The 17,944-nt window shown below is 48.0% G+C and overlaps 1 protein-coding gene across 1 annotated transcript in view; it reads left to right on the top strand.

Moving 5' to 3' along the window:
- Positions 1–17,944, top strand: part of LOC120980576 — a 41,551-nt gene that overhangs the window by 1,562 nt on the left and 22,045 nt on the right. The window contains exons 2-5 of the mRNA XM_040409748.1: positions 2,950–3,018; positions 10,800–10,829; positions 13,367–13,441; positions 16,217–16,299. Of these exons, the coding sequence (XP_040265682.1) occupies positions 2,960–3,018; positions 10,800–10,829; positions 13,367–13,441; positions 16,217–16,299 (247 nt within the window). The 5' untranslated portion in view covers positions 2,950–2,959. The remainder of the gene's footprint in view (positions 1–2,949; positions 3,019–10,799; positions 10,830–13,366; positions 13,442–16,216; positions 16,300–17,944) is intronic.

Here is a 17,944-nt window from a genome sequence, read left to right as displayed (position 1 = left end):
GGGGGGGGGGGGGGGGGGGGGGAGGGTGCTGTATCGGGACCGGTCCAGTGTCGGGGGGGGGGGGGGAGGGTGCTGTATCGGGACCGGTCCAGTGTCGGGGGGGGGGGGGGGGGGAGGGTGCTGTATCGGGACCCGGGTCCAGTGTCGGGGGGGGGGGGGGGGAGGGTGCTGTATCGGGACCGGTCCAGTGTCGGGGGGGGGGGGGGGAGGGTGCTGTATCGGGACCAGTGAGGTCGATGACTGTTAGATCGGTGGGACCCCCAGGATCTACAGAAGTTAGAGACATCCGAGTGCAGCGCTTGGCTATTTCTGGAACTCTCCTAGAGATGAATGGGGGGGGGGGGGGGGAGTTTGAATGAGGGACCTGCTGCTCCATTCATTTTGAGGGGCTCTGAGGGATGTGGGATAAATGTTCTCATGATCGGTGGGGGTTCCAGTGGTAGGACCCCATCGATTCAATAGTTATTCCCTATCCTGTCTATATAGGATAACTTAAAGATTCTTTCATGTAGGATTAAAAACCGCTCACCTTCTCTCCCTGGCTGTGCCCACTGAGAGACCCCATAAGACGCAAAAGTGGGGGAATATGGCAGTGCATCTTATGGGGCGAATGCTGCCATTTTTACATCGCCGGCTGCGATGCTGAACAGCGCGACGATGTATCAGGGGGAGGGAGGACGGCAACTGCTGGAATTGCGGCAGGGCCCGATGCAGTCACTGTACTCTTATACCGGGCCACGCCGCTCACAGCAGTATACATATGGAAACTGTAATTCTTAACTTTAGTTACAGTAGCGTTATCCCGTGTGCTACTACTTACTATCAAGCTCCCATAGCAGAGCGGCCGGCAGATGTAAACGGGCGGAGCAGGCGCGTGATGTTACGCTGCCGGCCGCTCTGCCTGCTAAGGTACAGGAAGAAGTAGTACACGGGATAGCGCTACTATAACTAAGGATTACAGTTTACATATCAATACTGCTGTGAGAGGAGGGGCCCGGTGTATATAACATGCTATATATTAGTCATCCACAGATCCCCCCCCCCCTCCCCAGAACGGTGCCATCCACAGATCCCCCCCCTCCCCAGAACGGTGCCACCCACAGATCCCCCCCCTCCCCAGAACGGTGCCACCCACAGATCCCCCCCCTCCCCAGAACGGTGCCACCCACAGATCCCCCCCCCTCCCCAGAACGGTGCCATACACAGATCCCCCCCCCCCTCCCCAGAACGGTGCCATCCACAGATCCCCCCCCCTCCCCAGAACGGTGCCATCCACAGATCCCCCCCCTCCCCAGAACGGTGCCATCCACAGATCCCCCCTCCCCAGAACGGTGCCATCCACAGATCCCCCCTCCCCAGAACGGTGCCATCCACAAACCCCCCCTCCCCAGAACGGTGCCATCCACAGATCCCCCCCCCCCTCCCCAGAACGGTGCCATCCACAGATCCCCCCCCCCTCCCCAGAACGGTGCCATCCACAGATCCCCCCCCCCTCCCCAGAACGGTGCCATCCACAGATCCCCCCCCCCTCCCCAGAACGGTGCCATCCACAGATCCCCCCCCTCCCCAGAACGGTGCCATCCACAGATCCCCCCCCCTCCCCAGAACGGTGCCATCCACAGATCCCCCCCCCCTCCCCAGAACGGTGCCATCCACAGATCCCCCCTCCCCAGAACGGTGCCATCCACAGATCCCCCCTCCCCAGAACGGTGCCATCCACAAACCCCCCCTCCCCAGAACGGTGCCATCCACAGATCCCCCCCCCTCCCCAGAACGGTGCCATCCACAGATCCCCCCCCCCCTCCCCAGAACGGTGCCATCCACAGATCCCCCCCCCCTCCCCAGAACGGTGCCATCCACAGATCCCCCCCCTCCCCAGAACGGTGCCATCCACAGATCCCCCCCCTCCCCAGAACGGTGCCATCCACAGATCCCCCCCCCTCCCCAGAACGGTGCCATCCACAGATCCCCCCCCCTCCCCAGAACGGTGCCATCCACAGATCCCCCCCCCTCCCCACAACGGTGCCATCCACAGATCCCCCCCCCCTCCCCACAACGGTGCCATCCACAGATCCCCCCCCCCCTCCCCACAACGGTGCCATCCACAGATCCCCCCCCCTCCCCAGAACGGTGCCATCCACAGATCCCCCCCCTCCCCAGAACGGTGCCATCCACAGATCCCCCCCCTCCCCAGAACGGTGCCATCCACAGATCCCCCCCCTCCCCAGAACGGTAAATCTGTGGGAGGCTAAGCAACAGTCCCTGTTTCAGAAGAGATGAGTGCCATAAAACTGAACAGAAAATTGCAAATTTTTGCACAAAATGCCAGTTTTGTAGCCCGGGATACTAGTGTGCAACCTTTGATGATGAATTCCCCCCTAATGTGCTTCTTAGGCTACTTTCACACTAGCGTTTTTCTTTTCCGGCATTGAGTTCCGTCAAAAGGGCTTAATGCCGGAAAAGAACTGATCAGTTTTGTCCCCATGCATTCTGAATGGAGAGCAATCCGTTCAGGATGTCTTCAGTTCAGTCATTTTGACTGATCAGGCAAAAGATAAAACCGCAGCGTGCTACGGTTTTATCTCCGGCGAAAAAAAACTGAAGACTTGTCTGAACGGCATTTTTTTCCATAGTAATGGATTAGTGCCGGCTCCGGCATTCAAAATACCGGAATGCGAAGACCGAAAAAAAGGTGAAACAAATAAATGCCGGATCCGTTTTGCCGGATGACACCGGAAAGACGGATTCGGCATTTCAATGCATTTGTAAGACTTATCCTGATCAATCTTACTAATGCCATCAGTTGGCATACGTTTTGCCGGATCACTCTGCCGCAAGTGTGAAAGTAGCTTTAGCCCCCCCCCCCCAGTTACCACGTGGTGCACCCCTTCACTGGGTGAAAACACTTAAATGCCGCTGGTCATATCTAATGACTTTTTCATCTTTCAGGTGGTTTAATATGTCGTCTTGGGTGAAGGTCACTAGAGGTCAGCCACAGAAACCCCTCGCTGGCAAGAAGTAAGTCCTGAAAGCTCTCTGCCTGCTGACTGTCTCCTATTTCTGTTATCATGAGTTATTAAAAAGGCGTTTTGTTAAGGTTTCATGCGCACAAGCATATTACTGCTGCTCCCCACAACTTTCAGGTCGTGCAGAGCAGTAGTGTTCCCCCCCACCCATAGACGTCTGTGGGGCCTTGTTGTTCCTCTATAACCCCTCTCGTTGTACATTTCATATATCTGAGAGGAATAATTGAAAGGTTCTACGGCGGTTTCTGGCGTAGAAAAGTTGCAAATTTTTGGGGTAGCTGGTAAGTTTTAGTCCGGCACCTCTTTTGCAGAGCTTTCTGGGGCTAGAATATTTGATGTCCCATCCTCAGGATCGGTCATCAGTATCTGATCGGTGTGGGTCTGGCACCCAGAACCTCAACCAATCAGCTGGTTGAAGAGGCTACAGCGTTCCGGTGTGCACTACGGCCTTTTCCTAGGCCAGTGACGTCACTTTCGTCGGTCACATGGCCTATTTGCAGCTCATTCCCATTCAAGTGAATGAGACTGGGCTGCAGTACCAAGCGCAGCCATTATACAATGTACGGCGCTGTGTTTAGTAAGCTGTGAGGTGGCCGCAGCGCTCATCGGTGAGCCACAACCTCCTTAAAGGGAACCTGTCACCGGGATTTTGGGTATAAAGCTGAGGACATGGGTTGCTTGATGGCCGCTAGCACATCCACAATATCCAGTCCTCATAGCTCTGTGTGCTTTTATTGTGTAAAAAAAACGATTTGATACATATGGAAATTACCCTGAGATGAGTCCTGTACGTGACATGAGTCAGGGACAGGACTCATCTCAGGTGAATTTGCATATGTATCAAATCATTTTTTTTACACAATAAAAGCACACAGAGCTATGGGGACTGGGTATTGCGGATGTGCTAGCGGCCATCTAGCAGCCCATGTTCTCAGCTATATACACAAAATCCCGTTGACAGGTTCCCTTTAAGCAGCTGATCGGCTGGGGTGCTGGGGGTCAGATCAGGTATTGACAATGTATCAGGAGGAAATGTCATCAATATTTTACTTCCGGACACCCCCTTAAATACATTTGGGTGGGAATTTATCATGAGAAGATTAAAGAGGACCTTTCACTAGAATAAAAAATGTAAACTAAGCATACAGACATGTAGAGCGGCGCCCAGGGATCCCCCTGCACTTACTATTATCCCTGGGCGCCGCACCGTTCTCCCGGTATAGGCTCCGGTAGCTTCATATGTTCGGCTCAACTGGGTGGAACCTGCCGGCGTCTCCTTCTCCCAGGCTGTAGCGCTGGCCAATCGCAGCGCTCAGCTCATAGCCTGAGAGAAAAAAAAAACTCTCAGGCTATGAGCTGAGCGCTGCGATTGGCCAGCGCTACAGCCTGGGAGAAGGAGACGCCGGCAGGTTCCACCCAGTTGAGCCGAACATATGAAGCTACCGGAGCCTATACCGGGAGAACGGAGCGGCGCCCAGGGATAATAGTAAGTGCAGGGAGATCCCTGGGCGCCGCTCTCCATGTCTGTATACTTAGTTTATATTTTTTATTCTAGTGAAAGGTCCTCTTTAAGGCCCCTTTCACACAGGCAAGTTTCCCCGCGCTGGTGCAATGCGTGAGGTGAACGCATTGCACCCGCACTGAATCCGGACTCATTCATTTCTATGGGGCGGTGCACATGAGAGGTGATTTTCACGCATCACTTGTGCGTTGCGTGAAAATCGCAGCGTTTGCGTTTTTCACGCAACACAGGCCCCATAGAAGTGAATGAGACTGCGTAAAAATCGCAAGCAAGTGCGGATGCGGTGCGATTTTTCACGCACGGTTGCTAGGAGACGATCGGGATGGGGACCCGATCATTATTATTTTCCCTTATAACATGGTTATAAGGGAAAATAATAGCATTCTGAATAATGAATGCATAGTACAATAGGGCTGGAGGGGTTAAAGAAAAATAAAAAATAGTTTCTCACCTTAATCCACTTGATCGCGCAGCCGGCTTCTCTTCTGTCTTCTTCTCTGCTGTGTACAGGAAAAGGACCTTTGATGGTGTCACTGCGCTCATCACATGGTCCATCACATGATCTTTTACCATGATGATGGATCATGTAACGGACTATGTGATGAGCGTAGTGACATCATCAAAGGTCCTTTTCCACAAAGAAGAAGACGGAAGAGATGCTGGCTGCGCGAACAAGTGGATTAAGATGAGTTTAAATTTATTTATTTTTTTAACCCCTCCAGCCCTATTGTACTCTGTATTCAGAATGCTATTATTTTCCCTTATAACCATGTTATAAGGGGAAATAATACAATCTACACAACCTTGAACCCAAACCTGAACTTCTGTGAAGAAGTTCGGGTCTGGGTACCACATTCAGTTTTTTATCACGCGCGTGCAAAACACATTGCACCCCCGCGATAAAAACTGAACAACGGAACGCAATCGCAGTCAAAACTGACTGCAATTGCGTACCTACTCGCGCGGGTTTGCCGCAACGCATTCGGACCTTATGCGGACACGCTCGTTTGAAGGAGGCCTAAGTGAGTTTTGCAGTTTTGAGTCTGCGTTGAGGTACTTTGTGCCCCATTTATCAAATGTCACAGGTTGTTTAATAAATTTGGCTTGTCCTTAAACCTAACACTTCTGTCTGGAGAAGCTACTCCACAGTTCCTACTCCGACCTCCCACTGGAGTGAGTGTGCGACTTATTTGCGACTTTAAAAAAAAAAAAAGTTGCAATGATAAATTAGGAGTGAAACTTATTACCGTAGCAAACCACACTCACCTTCCCACCCATATTTCAAAACTAGAGTAAGCGGTGTAAAAACTTGCACATTTTTGCGCAGTTGCTTAAATTTTGCGCAAGCGAGTGGGGGAAAAAGTCCCAAAAGCCCTATTTTGAGACTTTTTGATGCCAGAGTTCTGGAGTGAAGGTATAATAAATCAGGGCCTTGGTGAATCTCATCCCATTGCAAAAAAAAAAAGAAAGATCAAGACTGGCGCAAGAAATACCAATCTTGATAAATTCCCCCCCATGGATGCCTCCGTATGAATCCAACGGAACAAACATGGAATGCCCCATCAGACTTCGTGTTGCAGAACTGTCCTCCCCTAGATGTACGGATAACTAATACAGACCACCATACTTCTGTAGACATGACTTAGCGGTGTGCATGGGATCTTGTACATAACTGGCACGTTTCTGGGGTCCTAGGGTGCTCTATGAGTTTCCCTGATGTCTTCTGAAACTTTCAATGCATTATTCTGCTACTGGGCTCAGAGGAGATATCATGGATTTTTTTTTCTAGCTTCCCTCTCCTCTACAGTTCGGAAGGTCTTCAGACAGTTTTTTACTTTTCGTTATGTTGCGGTCTTGTGCTAAAATAAAAAGAAATCAAGTTTTCCCCATCATTCTGCACTCAGTCCCCCATGATGACAAAGTGAAAACAGAATGTTCGAAAACTTTGATAATTTATTGAAAAGGAAAAACTAAAATCTTGCATTGACCATAAATATTCAGGCTCTTTACTCAAGACTTAGTTGAGGCACCTTTGGCAGTGATTACAGCCTCCAGTCTTCTTGGGGATGATGCCAGAACCACACCTGAATTTGGGTATTTTCCAGAGATGTTAGATTGGTTTCAAGTCAAGGCTCTGGCTGGGACACTCAAGAACATTTACAGAGTTTTCTCTAAGTCGTGTTGTCTTGGCTGTGTGTTGTCCATGTTTTGTCTTGGCTGTGTGCTTAAGGTCATTGTCTTGTTAGAAGGGGAACCTTCAGTCCAGTCTGAGGACCAGAGCACTCAGGATCAGGTTTTCATTAGGAATATCTCTGTACTTTGCTCCATTCAGCTTTCCTTCAACCCTGACCAGTCTTCCTCTCCCAGTCGCTGAAAAACACCCCACAGCAGGATGCTACCACCACCATACTTCACTCTAGGGATGGTGTTGAGCAGGGCCTGGTTTCTTCCAGGTGTGACACTTAGAATTGAGGCCAAAAAGTTTAGTCTTGGTTTCCTCAGACCAGAGAATCTTATTTCTCACACTCCTGACAGTCCTTTAAGCCCTTTTTTTTTTTTTGCAAACTCCAGGCGTCTTTCATGTGTCGTTTTACTGAGGAGAGGCTTCTTTCTGGCCACTTAAAGCCCAGATTGGTGGAGTGCTGCAGTGATGGTTGACCTTCTGGAAGTTTCTTCCATCTGCGCTCAGAATCTTTGGAGCTCAGCTATAATGACCATTGGGTTCTTGGTCACGTCTTTAACGAAGGTCCTTCTCCCTGATTACTAAGTTTGGTGGGACGGCCAGCTCTAGGGTGCTTTCCGCCTCATGGCTTGGTTTTTGCTTTGATATGCATTGTCGGCTGTGGGACCTTATATAGACCGGGCTGTGCCTTTTGTCCAATCAACTGAATTTACCGCAGGTGACTCCAGTCAAGTGTAGAAACATCTCAAAGGAAGGTTAGCAACAGAAATGGGAGGTCTCAGAACTAAGGCCTCATTCACACGTCAGTGATTGTGAGCCAAAACCAGGTGCGGGTCTAAACACAGAACAGGTGCAGATCTTTCCCTCAGGGCTCATGCACAGGTGTGCCGCCCATGCCGTGCATTGGGGACCGCAATCTTTGTGGAGGCTCCGATCCTGGTTTTGGCTCATAATCACTGATCAAAACACTGAATGTCAAGTGTCCTAGCAAAGCGTCTGAACACTCATGTCCGTGCAAAAGTTTAGTTTTTCCTTTTTAATATATTTGCATATATTTTTTTTAATTCCATTTTTACTTTCTCGTTATGGGGCATTGAGTGCAGATGGGGGAGGAAACTTGATTTTTTTAATTTATTTTTTTACTTCAGTTCAAGGCTGCAATATAACAGAATATGAAAAAAGTCAAAGGGTCTGAAGATGTTCCGACGCCCGTATTGGCAGTGAGATGTTGCTTTGATTTTATAGGCGGCGTATACACAGAAATGTGAATTAGGGTTGTTTCGTTACCAAAATTTAGATTCGGTTTCAATACCATAAAGAAGTATTGCTTTACTATTCGATACCACGTGGAAAAAAATAAAACGCCCCAAAAAGCCGCATGCATTCCGCATTTTATGGACAGTCCGATCCTATTTTTTGGGGCGAGAAGGGGACAAAAAAAATATGGCGAATCGCTCAGTTTTTTTTTCTGTTACGGCGTTCACCACATTACAGAGCCCTAAGAGCTTTATGTTGTTCCGTTCCTGTGTTACTCCTTCTAGAAATGTATGACTAAACGGACAACTGGGTGTTACCACTCACTCTGTCAAAGGGGAGTGTTCATATAAGTAATTAAGGAATTTTTATTTTTTGGGGGGAGGGGGGCAGGCACGTACAGGCTATGAAAAAAGCTAGAGAAGCTGACTGATATGGGAAATACTTTATTATATTTTTAAAATCTCTCCATATCACACCCCCCCCCCCCCCTACCCTCCAGTGTCGTATTCAGCCATTCCTGACAGTCCTCACGTCTTCCTGCGTCAGCTAGGGGCCCCTGATACACGTCGGACTCCCTGTCCGTGCTCGGTCTGTACCACTTCTTGGGAAAAACCAATTGCACACCTCCAGGGGGGATTCCCCCTGAATAGAAGCTCCCTTGAGATGTTGCTGTGGCAACTGCAATGCCTAAGGCTTTCCTCATTTAGCTCCATGGCAACGTACCCGCCAACCAAACCGGCGCTGTTCACAAGCCGTGCCTGCTTCCAGGGTTACACGTATGACCTGAGGGGGCGGCCAAACGACATTTTATACTGGACAATTTGCTGCAGATATTTTTGATGCCTTCTGACATTTTGTAATTAGCTGATTATTTAGTTAGATTTTATTATTCTTTTTTTTAAATTATAAATAAGCCTCTATACCAGGTGCACTCAAGTTCGTAAAGATCCACCTACCTGGGTCTGCCAATGGGTTAAAAGGGTTTTCTGAGGATAGGTCATCAGTATCTGATCGTGGGGTTGTGACACCGGTGACCCCCCCCCCCCCCTTGATCAGCTGTTTGAGAAGGCACCGGCGCCCCTGTGCGTGCCCCTGCCTTCTCCCTGCTCACCAGGCACAGTGCGGTGCATTGTATAGTATCTGTGCTTGCTTCACTTCTATGGGGCTGAGCCTAGGCCATGTGACCAATGAACGATGTGACGTCCCTGGCCTAGGGAAAGCTGTGAGAAGACCGTGGTGCTTACAGGGGCGCCGGTGCCTTCTCCAACAGCTGATCAGCGGGGGGTCCCTTGTTTCAGCCCCCACCAATCAGATACTAATGACCTATCCTGAGGAAAACCCCTTTATTGTCTAAATCTCAGGAAGAAAAAACACACACAGAGTGCCCCTTAGGCAGTATGATTCCCCTTAGTGCCCCCATGATGTGCCTAAGCGACCCCCTCACAGCAGTATGATCTCTTTAGTGTTCCCACAATGAATGAGGCCCCTACACAAATAGATGCCCTCTACGTTCCTGACATGCAGTATTATGTCCCCTTAGATGGCCCCCACACAGTGATGCCTCCTTAAAGGGGTTCTGCACTTTCATTTAACTGATGATCTATCCTCTGGATAGATCATCAGCTTCTGATCGGCGGGACCAGACACCCGGGACCGCCGCCCGATCAGCTGTTTGAGAAGGCAGCGGCGCTCCAGCAGCGCCGCGGCCTTCTCACTCTTTACCGCCGGCCCACTGACGTCACGAATAGTATCAACTAGCGTGGGCGCGGCTAAGCTCTGTTCACTTGAACAGAGCTTAGCCGCGCCCACGCTAGTTGATACTAGTCGTGACGTCAGTGGGCCGGCGGTAAAGAGTGAGAAGGCCGCGGCGCTGCTGGAGCGCCGCTGCCTTCTCAAACAGCTGATCGGCGGGGGTCCCGGGTTTCGGACCCTCGCCGATCAGAAGCTGATGATCTATCCAGAGGATAGATCATCAGTTAAATGAAAGTGCAAAACCCCTTTAAGTACTACTCACATAGTGGTGCCCCTTAAGTGCACCCTCACAGAGTCTAAAACATGCCCCTCATATAGATTATACTTACCCCGCTCCCCAGCACCTGCGCTGCTCCTGATGTTTTGATCCATGCGACAAGGGGAGCAGCAGCCGCCAATAGCAGGCCGCAAGGGGGACAAGCCTCCCTAACATTGCAGGTGAATCTAGGGAGGCTCGTCCCCATCGCAGCCTGCCATTGGCTGCTCTCCAACCTCCTCCCCCTCCCGAGATTCAGCAGCAGCCATGTGTGTATCAGGAGCGACGTGGGTGCTGGGTAAGTATAATTTATATGAGGGGCATGTGTTACACTTTGGATAACCCCTTTAAGTGCCCCCCCCACACAGAGTGATGCCCATAGTGGTGAATGAAGAGCACCGTGTGCTCTCCTTCATTTTGAGGGGTCCCAGAGGTGGAACGCACACCTATCTGACATTGATGGCTTATCCTAGCTATATGCCATCAGTGTCCCCGATGGGAATACCCCTTTAAAAATAGTCAGTTCAGATGACGAGTCCTTCATAGAGCAGGCCATGCGGTAGGAGGGTAGCTGTAGTGAGCAGCAGCCTCTCCTTGGGTTCCTTCATGTCGTGTCACATCTAGCTTGTGGTGGACATGCACTGAAGCGACCTCCGGTGCGTGATTCACTGCTCATATAGGAGGGATTGCAGGTGGAGCTGTAAACTGTATGTACGGCTGTCGTTTGCTCAGGCTTACAATGTATTCTTTGTTCAATACCCATCTGTGTCGGCCAGCTCATTAATTGCTCTTTTGTTTCCTCAGGAAGCCTAGCTGGATTCCTCGTCTTCTAGAGTAAGTTAACGTCCTCTCTGTATTTGGAAGAGATCCATGAGGTTGAAGCTTGTGGCCAGTTAACTCTAAGAGTAGGAAAGGAGCTACAGCAGCGTTCAGGACCTCTTTTAGACTGACAGACTTTGGGGCGCGTCCTCATGGGGTGGGAAATATCGCGTTTAGGCCTCATGCACACGACCGTATGTATTTTGCGGTCAGCAAAAAACTGATCCACAAAAAATACGGATGATGTCCGTGTGCATTCCCTATTTTGCGGAACGGAGCAGTGGCCCCCTGATAGAACAGTACTATCCTTGTCCGTAATGCAGACAATAATAGGACATGTTCTATCATTTTTCGGAACGGACATACGGAAACAGAATGCACACGGAGTAACTTTAGTTTTTTTTTGCGGACTCGTTTAAGTGAATGGTTCCGTATACGGTCTACAAAAAAACACGAAACTGGCACGGAAAGAATATACATTCGTGTGCTTGACCCCCTAAGCCAATTTTGCTTCTAATTCTGTGGCGAGTCCCCTGCAAATCCGTAAATTATACTAGCGGACCTTGTATTGCATTGTAAAATGTGATGGGGCATGTTGAAAATCTGCTTGAAGAGTTGGCATGCTGCAGATCTAAAGGGTACCTAAAGCTGTGTGTGAGCGGTAAGTAGTCACCAACTTTTAAGGCCTCTTTCACACGAGTGAGTTTTCCACGCGGGTGCGTGAGGTGAACGCTTTGCACCCGCACTGAATCCGGACCCATTCATTTCTATGGGGCTGTGCACATGAGCGGTGATTTTCACGCATCACTTGTGCGTTGCATGAAAATCACAGCATATTCTATATTGTGGGTTTTTCACGCAACGCAGGCCCCCCAGAAGTGAATGGGGCTGCGTGAAAATCGCAAGCAGGTGCGGTGCGATTTTCACGCATGGTTGCTAGGAGACGATCGGGATGGGGATTCGATCTTTATTATTTTCCCTTATAACATGGTTATATGGGGAAAATAATAGCGTTCTTAATACAGAATGCTAAGTCAATTAGAGATGGAGGGGTTAAAAAATAAAAAAGTTAATAAACTCACCTCATCCACTTGTCCACGCTGCCCGGCTTGTCTTCTTTCTTCTTCTTCTTTGATGACCTGGGAGGAAAAGGACCTTTGGTGACGTCACTGTGCTCATCACATGGTACATTACCTTGGTTATGGACCATGTGATGAGCGCAGTGACGTCACCAAAGGTCCTTTTCCTCCAAGGTCATCAAAGAAGAAGAAAGAAGACAAGCCGGGCAGCGCGGACAAGTGGATGAGGTGAGTTTAATATTATTATTTTTTTAACCCCTCCATCTCTAATTTACTTTACATTCTGTATTAAGAATGCTATTATTTTCCCTTATAACCATGTTATAAGGGAAAATAATAAAGGTCTAACCCAAACCCGAACTTCTGTGAAGAAGTTCGGGTCTGGGTACCAAACATGCCGATTTTTCTCACGCGCGTGGAAAACGTATTAAAACGCTTTGCACTCGCGCGGAAAAATCGCGCATTTTCCCGCGACGCACCCGCATCCTATCCGGCCCTCAAACGCTACGCCTGTGTGAAAGAGGCCTAAGGCAATTTCTTTAAATATTTGACGTTACAGTGTACATTTATAGTGCCAATGCCCCAGTGACCTTACACCTTATAGGGCATCTGTCAGCAGATTTGTAGCTGAAAGCATCTGTGTTGGTCCCATGTGCGTATGTGCCCGCATTGCTGAGAAAAAATATATAATATATGCAAATTAACCTCTAGGAGCAACGGGGGAGTTGCCATTACACCTAGAGGCTCTGCTCTCTCTGCAACTGCCGCGCCCTCTGCAGACAGTGTAAACGACATCATGTCTGGCTCTGTCAATCAAAATGGAGAGGGTGTGGCAATTTCAGAGACAGCAGAGCCTCTAGGTGTAATGGTAACGCCCCTGTTGCTCCTAGAGGCTCATTTGCATATAATAAAACATCATTTTTCTCAGTAATGTGGGCACATGGGACCAACACAGATCCCTTCAGCTGCCAAGCGCACATGTAACAGGTCAGCCGGTGGTACAAATCTGCTGACAGATGCCGTTTAATGCCCCTACTTAAAGGGGTTGTCCAGGTAGAACTAAAAATCTGTTAATCTGCTTCACACAAAAATAGATATTAATCACTAATAGACTTTCATTAAGTAGTGTGCCCCAATGTAAAAATGTCAGCACCTCTATTTCTTCACCCTTTTGTGTTGGTCACATACTTACAGGGGGCTGGCTGATTGGCTGACTGTCCATCGGCTGTGACCATTATTTCATAGGAGGAAATGACGTTTTGTTGGCCATGGGTTAATAAAAGTTGAATGTATAGGTCACCTTTTACAATGTCTGCTGTGCTGCCACCCTCTCTATATGTAAAACCCAACCTAGTGTAGTAATTTCCGTATGGATGTGGAGCTGGTTTATTGGAGAACTCGCAGAGGCAGGTTTATACCGACGGCACTAAAACTGTGGATAGTTCTAACATTTATTCTGTATTTTTTTTTTAGCATTAACCCATACAAACCCAGCCAGAAGGCCTCCTTCTCAGAGCAGTACAGTAGAGATTTGGAAGAACAGGAAAGGTAAGAGATGTTTGCCGTTATCATACTGGTAGGGCTTCTGATTTTATCATCCTTTGGGTAAGGCCAGATGTTGCCACAAATCCATTGCAAAGGTTAAAATCGTGATGGAATTGACTGCCCTAAATTCTGTGCAAATTTTCTGCTTTGTGTGGATAGGATTTTTAAAGCTGTAAACTACAAGGTGTGAATTCCCCTTAGGGCTCGTTGACAGGGGCACAGGGACTCCCCCCCCCCCCCTCCTCTTCCAACTGTTTACCTCTCCTCTGTACCCTTACTGCAGACTGCTAGCATTTCATTCATAACTTCTAGAAATAATAAAGGAATGGGACAACATACAGACATAAGAATAGATGCTCCAGAATTGTTACTACATGGGAAACATATGAAGCTATTAAAACAGACATGTCAGGAGCGGTGACAGGTCCTCTTTAAAGAGAACCTTTCACCGCTCCTGACAGGCCTATTTTAATAGCTATATGCATTCCCCACGTACTAACAATTCTGGAGCATCTATTCTTATGTCTGTATGTTGTGCCATTCATTTATTATTTCTACTAGAAGTTATGAATGAATTGCTAGCAGTCTGCAGTAAGGGTACAGAGGGGTGTTACCAGTTGGGGGAGGGGGGGGGGGGGGGCCCTGCACAGTCTGAAAATGGCAGCACTGATTGGATAGAGTGAATCTGTGCAGGTACAAGCCCCCAACTGGTAACACCCCTCTGTACCCTTACTGCAGACTGCTAGCAATTCATTCAGAACTTCTAGCAGGAATAATAAAGGAATGGCACAACATAGAGCCATAAGAATAGATGCTCTAGAATTGGTATTACATGGGAAAGGCATGTAGCTATTAAAATAGGCCTGTCAGGAGCGGTGACAGGTCCTCTTTAATGTCAGATGTGAAAATGCTAGCAGGGTCTAGGAGCCAACTCCTAGGGAACCTGACGACCTCAAGCTATAGGACCACACAACCTGGTTGAGGAGCGATTGATTGACAGGCAGCGCACTGCAAGCCCCTGGCTGATGACATCTGTGTTTGTCCCATGTCCATACGGGTCTGCATTGCTGAGAAAAGTTATAATGTTTTAATATGCAAATTAGCCTCTAGGAGCAACGAGGGCGTTGTCGTTACACTCAACTCTGCAACTGCCACGCCCTCTTCACTTTGACAGGGCCAAGCAGTGAAAACATCACACCTGGCCCTGTCACTCAAGGTGCAAAGGGCGCAGCAGTTGCAGAGAAAGCAGAGCCTCTAGGTGTAATGGTAACGCCCCCGTTGCTCCTAGAGGCTCATTTGCATATTATAAACATCATAATTTTTCTCAGCAATGCGGGCACATATCAACATGGGACCAGCACAGATGTCTTTAGCTAGATGTTTGCTGGCAGATGGACTTTAAGGGTTAAATATTTAAACAGTGGAACTGAACCCAAGTTCGGGAAATGTTTATTTTTTTACAGTACAAATTAATTTATGATGTTATTACCCGAAGTTGATTCGCTCATCCCTAATTATAAGTTATATGGGGGTCATTTACCAAATGTGTGCACCATTTTTTTTTTAGCATGCAAAATTTTTGTCTTTTAAAAAAAAAAAATGTTGTGCTTCCCTTGCTACTTTCTTAAAGAGGACCTTTCACCGATTCTTACCCTATGAATTAAGTATACATACATGTGGAGCGGCGCCCGGGGATCTCTCTGCACTTACTATTATCCCCGGGCGCCGCTCCGTTCTCCTGCTATGTCCTCCGGTATCTCCGTTCCTTAAGTTATGGTAGGCGGAGTCTGCCCTAACGCTGGCCAATCGCATTGCAGAGCTCACAGCCTGGGAGAAAATAACCTCCCAGGCTGTGAGCTCTGCGCTGCGATTGGCCAGACTCCGCCTACCATAACTTAGGGACTGGTATCTCCGCCTACTATAACTTAGTGAGCGGAGATACCGGAGGGCATAGCAGGAGAACGGAGCGGCGTCCAGGGATAACAGTAAGTGCAGTGAGATCCCCGGGCGCCGCTCCACATGTCTGTATAGTTAGTTCATAGTGTAATAATCGGTGAAAGGTCCTCTTTAAAAAGTGAGCAGAGCTTAGCGGAAGGGGGCAGGAGCCATTTACTATAGTTTATAAGCCAGAAAACTGCAGTAAGTAACAACTGGTCATTTATTCCACCCCCTTACTGGTGTAGGTTTCAGTTTTTGGTGCACGGACATTACATAAGTGACAAGTTTATTAAGAGGCCGGCACCAGTTAATAGGTCACATCCAGTTACCTGCCAGGGTGGGCAGCCTGTATCGCAGCAAGGGGAGATGCCAACCTGGATTAATGTAACCCTGTCTCAACATATACCCTGCTGCAGAACCCAAAATAAAGGGGGCACCACACTGGTTGTGTGATCATTGACTGAGCACCACTAGCAGTTTATACCTTGTCATTCCCAGCTCAATCGCATTACGTTTTCCCTATATATTTCTATGGATTTAGAGGTAGGGATGAATGAATGAATGAATGAAAGGTGCCTGGACCACTTTACCTGCTTCATTATGAAATCACTATGCCGGCACTGAGGGGGTGGGAGCGGGAAGCTTCTGAGCATGTACGTCCACCTCTGAGTGCTGGAGAAGGTGGACAAGAAGGATAAACAGCAGGGGGTGCTACCAGAGATGTACCGAAGTCCTTTCCATACCTACAGCACACTGGAATTCATGGCACTTCACAATAAATAAGTTATGAGTAATACAGGTTTGGATTTTGTCATATATGGATACTTTGTATTTTGACAGCATTGAAGAACTTTTTGGGAAGAAACATATCTTTACTTCTGGAACAGAGGAATACTGTGAGAGATATCAGTACTCACAAAACAGTAAGTCGCAGATTTTGATGCATTTTATCTTTAGCCAACAGTGGATCCTGAATAGCGGAAAATGATAAGGGTTGATCCACACGACCGCGTACGGTATGGGAAACGCGGTCCATGTGTGGGCCGCATCTCCTGGACCGACCACTGCTCTCCTGACCCAACCTGTCTGCACCATAGTGAGATATGATACAGTCTGCTCATACCTGATGGCAGGTCTATTGCACCGTGCTCGTGTTTCCCGGACTGAACGCGGTCACATGAATTGGCTCTTAAGGAAGGATTTAAATGGGGTTATGCAGACGAAAAAAAACTATTGTTTGCCGTTGATTTCTTTTTTCTTTTCTTTTTTTTTTAAACATGTTTTATTGATTTTCTCCTTATACATCAAGAGACTGAATGAATCCTCATACGCCTATTGTACAATATATAAATGAGGATGTCATACAGGATCATTTCTATTATCTGAACACATTACCGATACCCACGTACAGTACATGTGAAGGCTTTGATAGTAATCACCCCAACCTGTCCCTCCCCTCATCCCTCCCACCCCAGATGCTGTAGCTGACACCCTATAAACCATTGAAGAAATGTTGCTTTCCCTTAGCAGGTGCAAGGTATGCAAATGTGATAACTTAACTCCTCGATTTCAAGAGGATATAAAAAAAAAAAAAAAAAAAAACCCTATTTCAGGAAGTAATAATATATCTAAAATAAATCCTCTGTTCTACCCTCTCAAATAAGATCCTTCGCCTCCTCAGGAGGATAGAATGCTTGAATAAAAGCCAACCATTTCACATGGTAATCTTTAGAAGTCTTATCCTTACAAACCTCTGTCTCCCGTCTGTCCGCTAGAAGACATAATTTGGAATGATCTATCACCTCTCTTATACTTGGCACCGATGCAGCTAACCAATGTTTAAGGATACATCTTTTGGTGGCCAATAGTATAACGTGTCACTATTGGTGTCTGCGGAGCGGTTAAATGAGAGCGAATTTCTTCCGGGTGCAACCTAGTTTAGTGTGTAATTTGTCATTTAGCTCCTGAACGATCTGGTTCCACAGCTCCCTCGCCTTCCTACACTCCCAAACACAATGGTGTAGGTCGACATTTTGGAGTATGCATTTAGGGCATTTTGTTCCTGTCCCCATTGGAGACCTTTTTACTGGTCTTAATATCAAATCCATATACAGCTTTGTGGATAAATTGGAAATGCGTCTCTCTTCATATTTTGCTTGACAGCTTTTCGTACCCTCTGCCATCCCCTTTAAAGTTTTTGCTCCGTCCTTTAAAGAGAGTGTTGCTCTGTTGGTGAGAGATACCTTTCCTAATATTATTGTGACGAATACCACGCCTCGTGCCCGCTTGACGTCACCTACGTCGAGCTTGCAAGACGCTGTATGGTCTTGGGTTACCAAAAGAGTGATGTTACGTGCTCCAGAGGAGCAGGTAAGGTCAGCTTGGTACCGTTTACACAGGCACCTCCTGTCCACGCGGGCACAGAGAGGTAACCAGCTGAGAGAGCCTTTTCACTGCCGCAGTGAAAACAGCGCTGTTTTAGCCCGGGTATTTGCCACCAGCTTCTCGTTTGATATAAGCCTGGTCCGCTAACGGGATTATATAGGGTGAGAAACCAACCTGCAGTAG

The sequence above is a fragment of the Bufo bufo genome, chromosome 10 (assembly GCF_905171765.1).
Source record: "Bufo bufo chromosome 10, aBufBuf1.1, whole genome shotgun sequence".
NCBI classification, from domain to species: Eukaryota; Metazoa; Chordata; class Amphibia; order Anura; family Bufonidae; genus Bufo; species Bufo bufo.
This window is presented reverse-complemented; position numbering and strand designations above follow the sequence as displayed.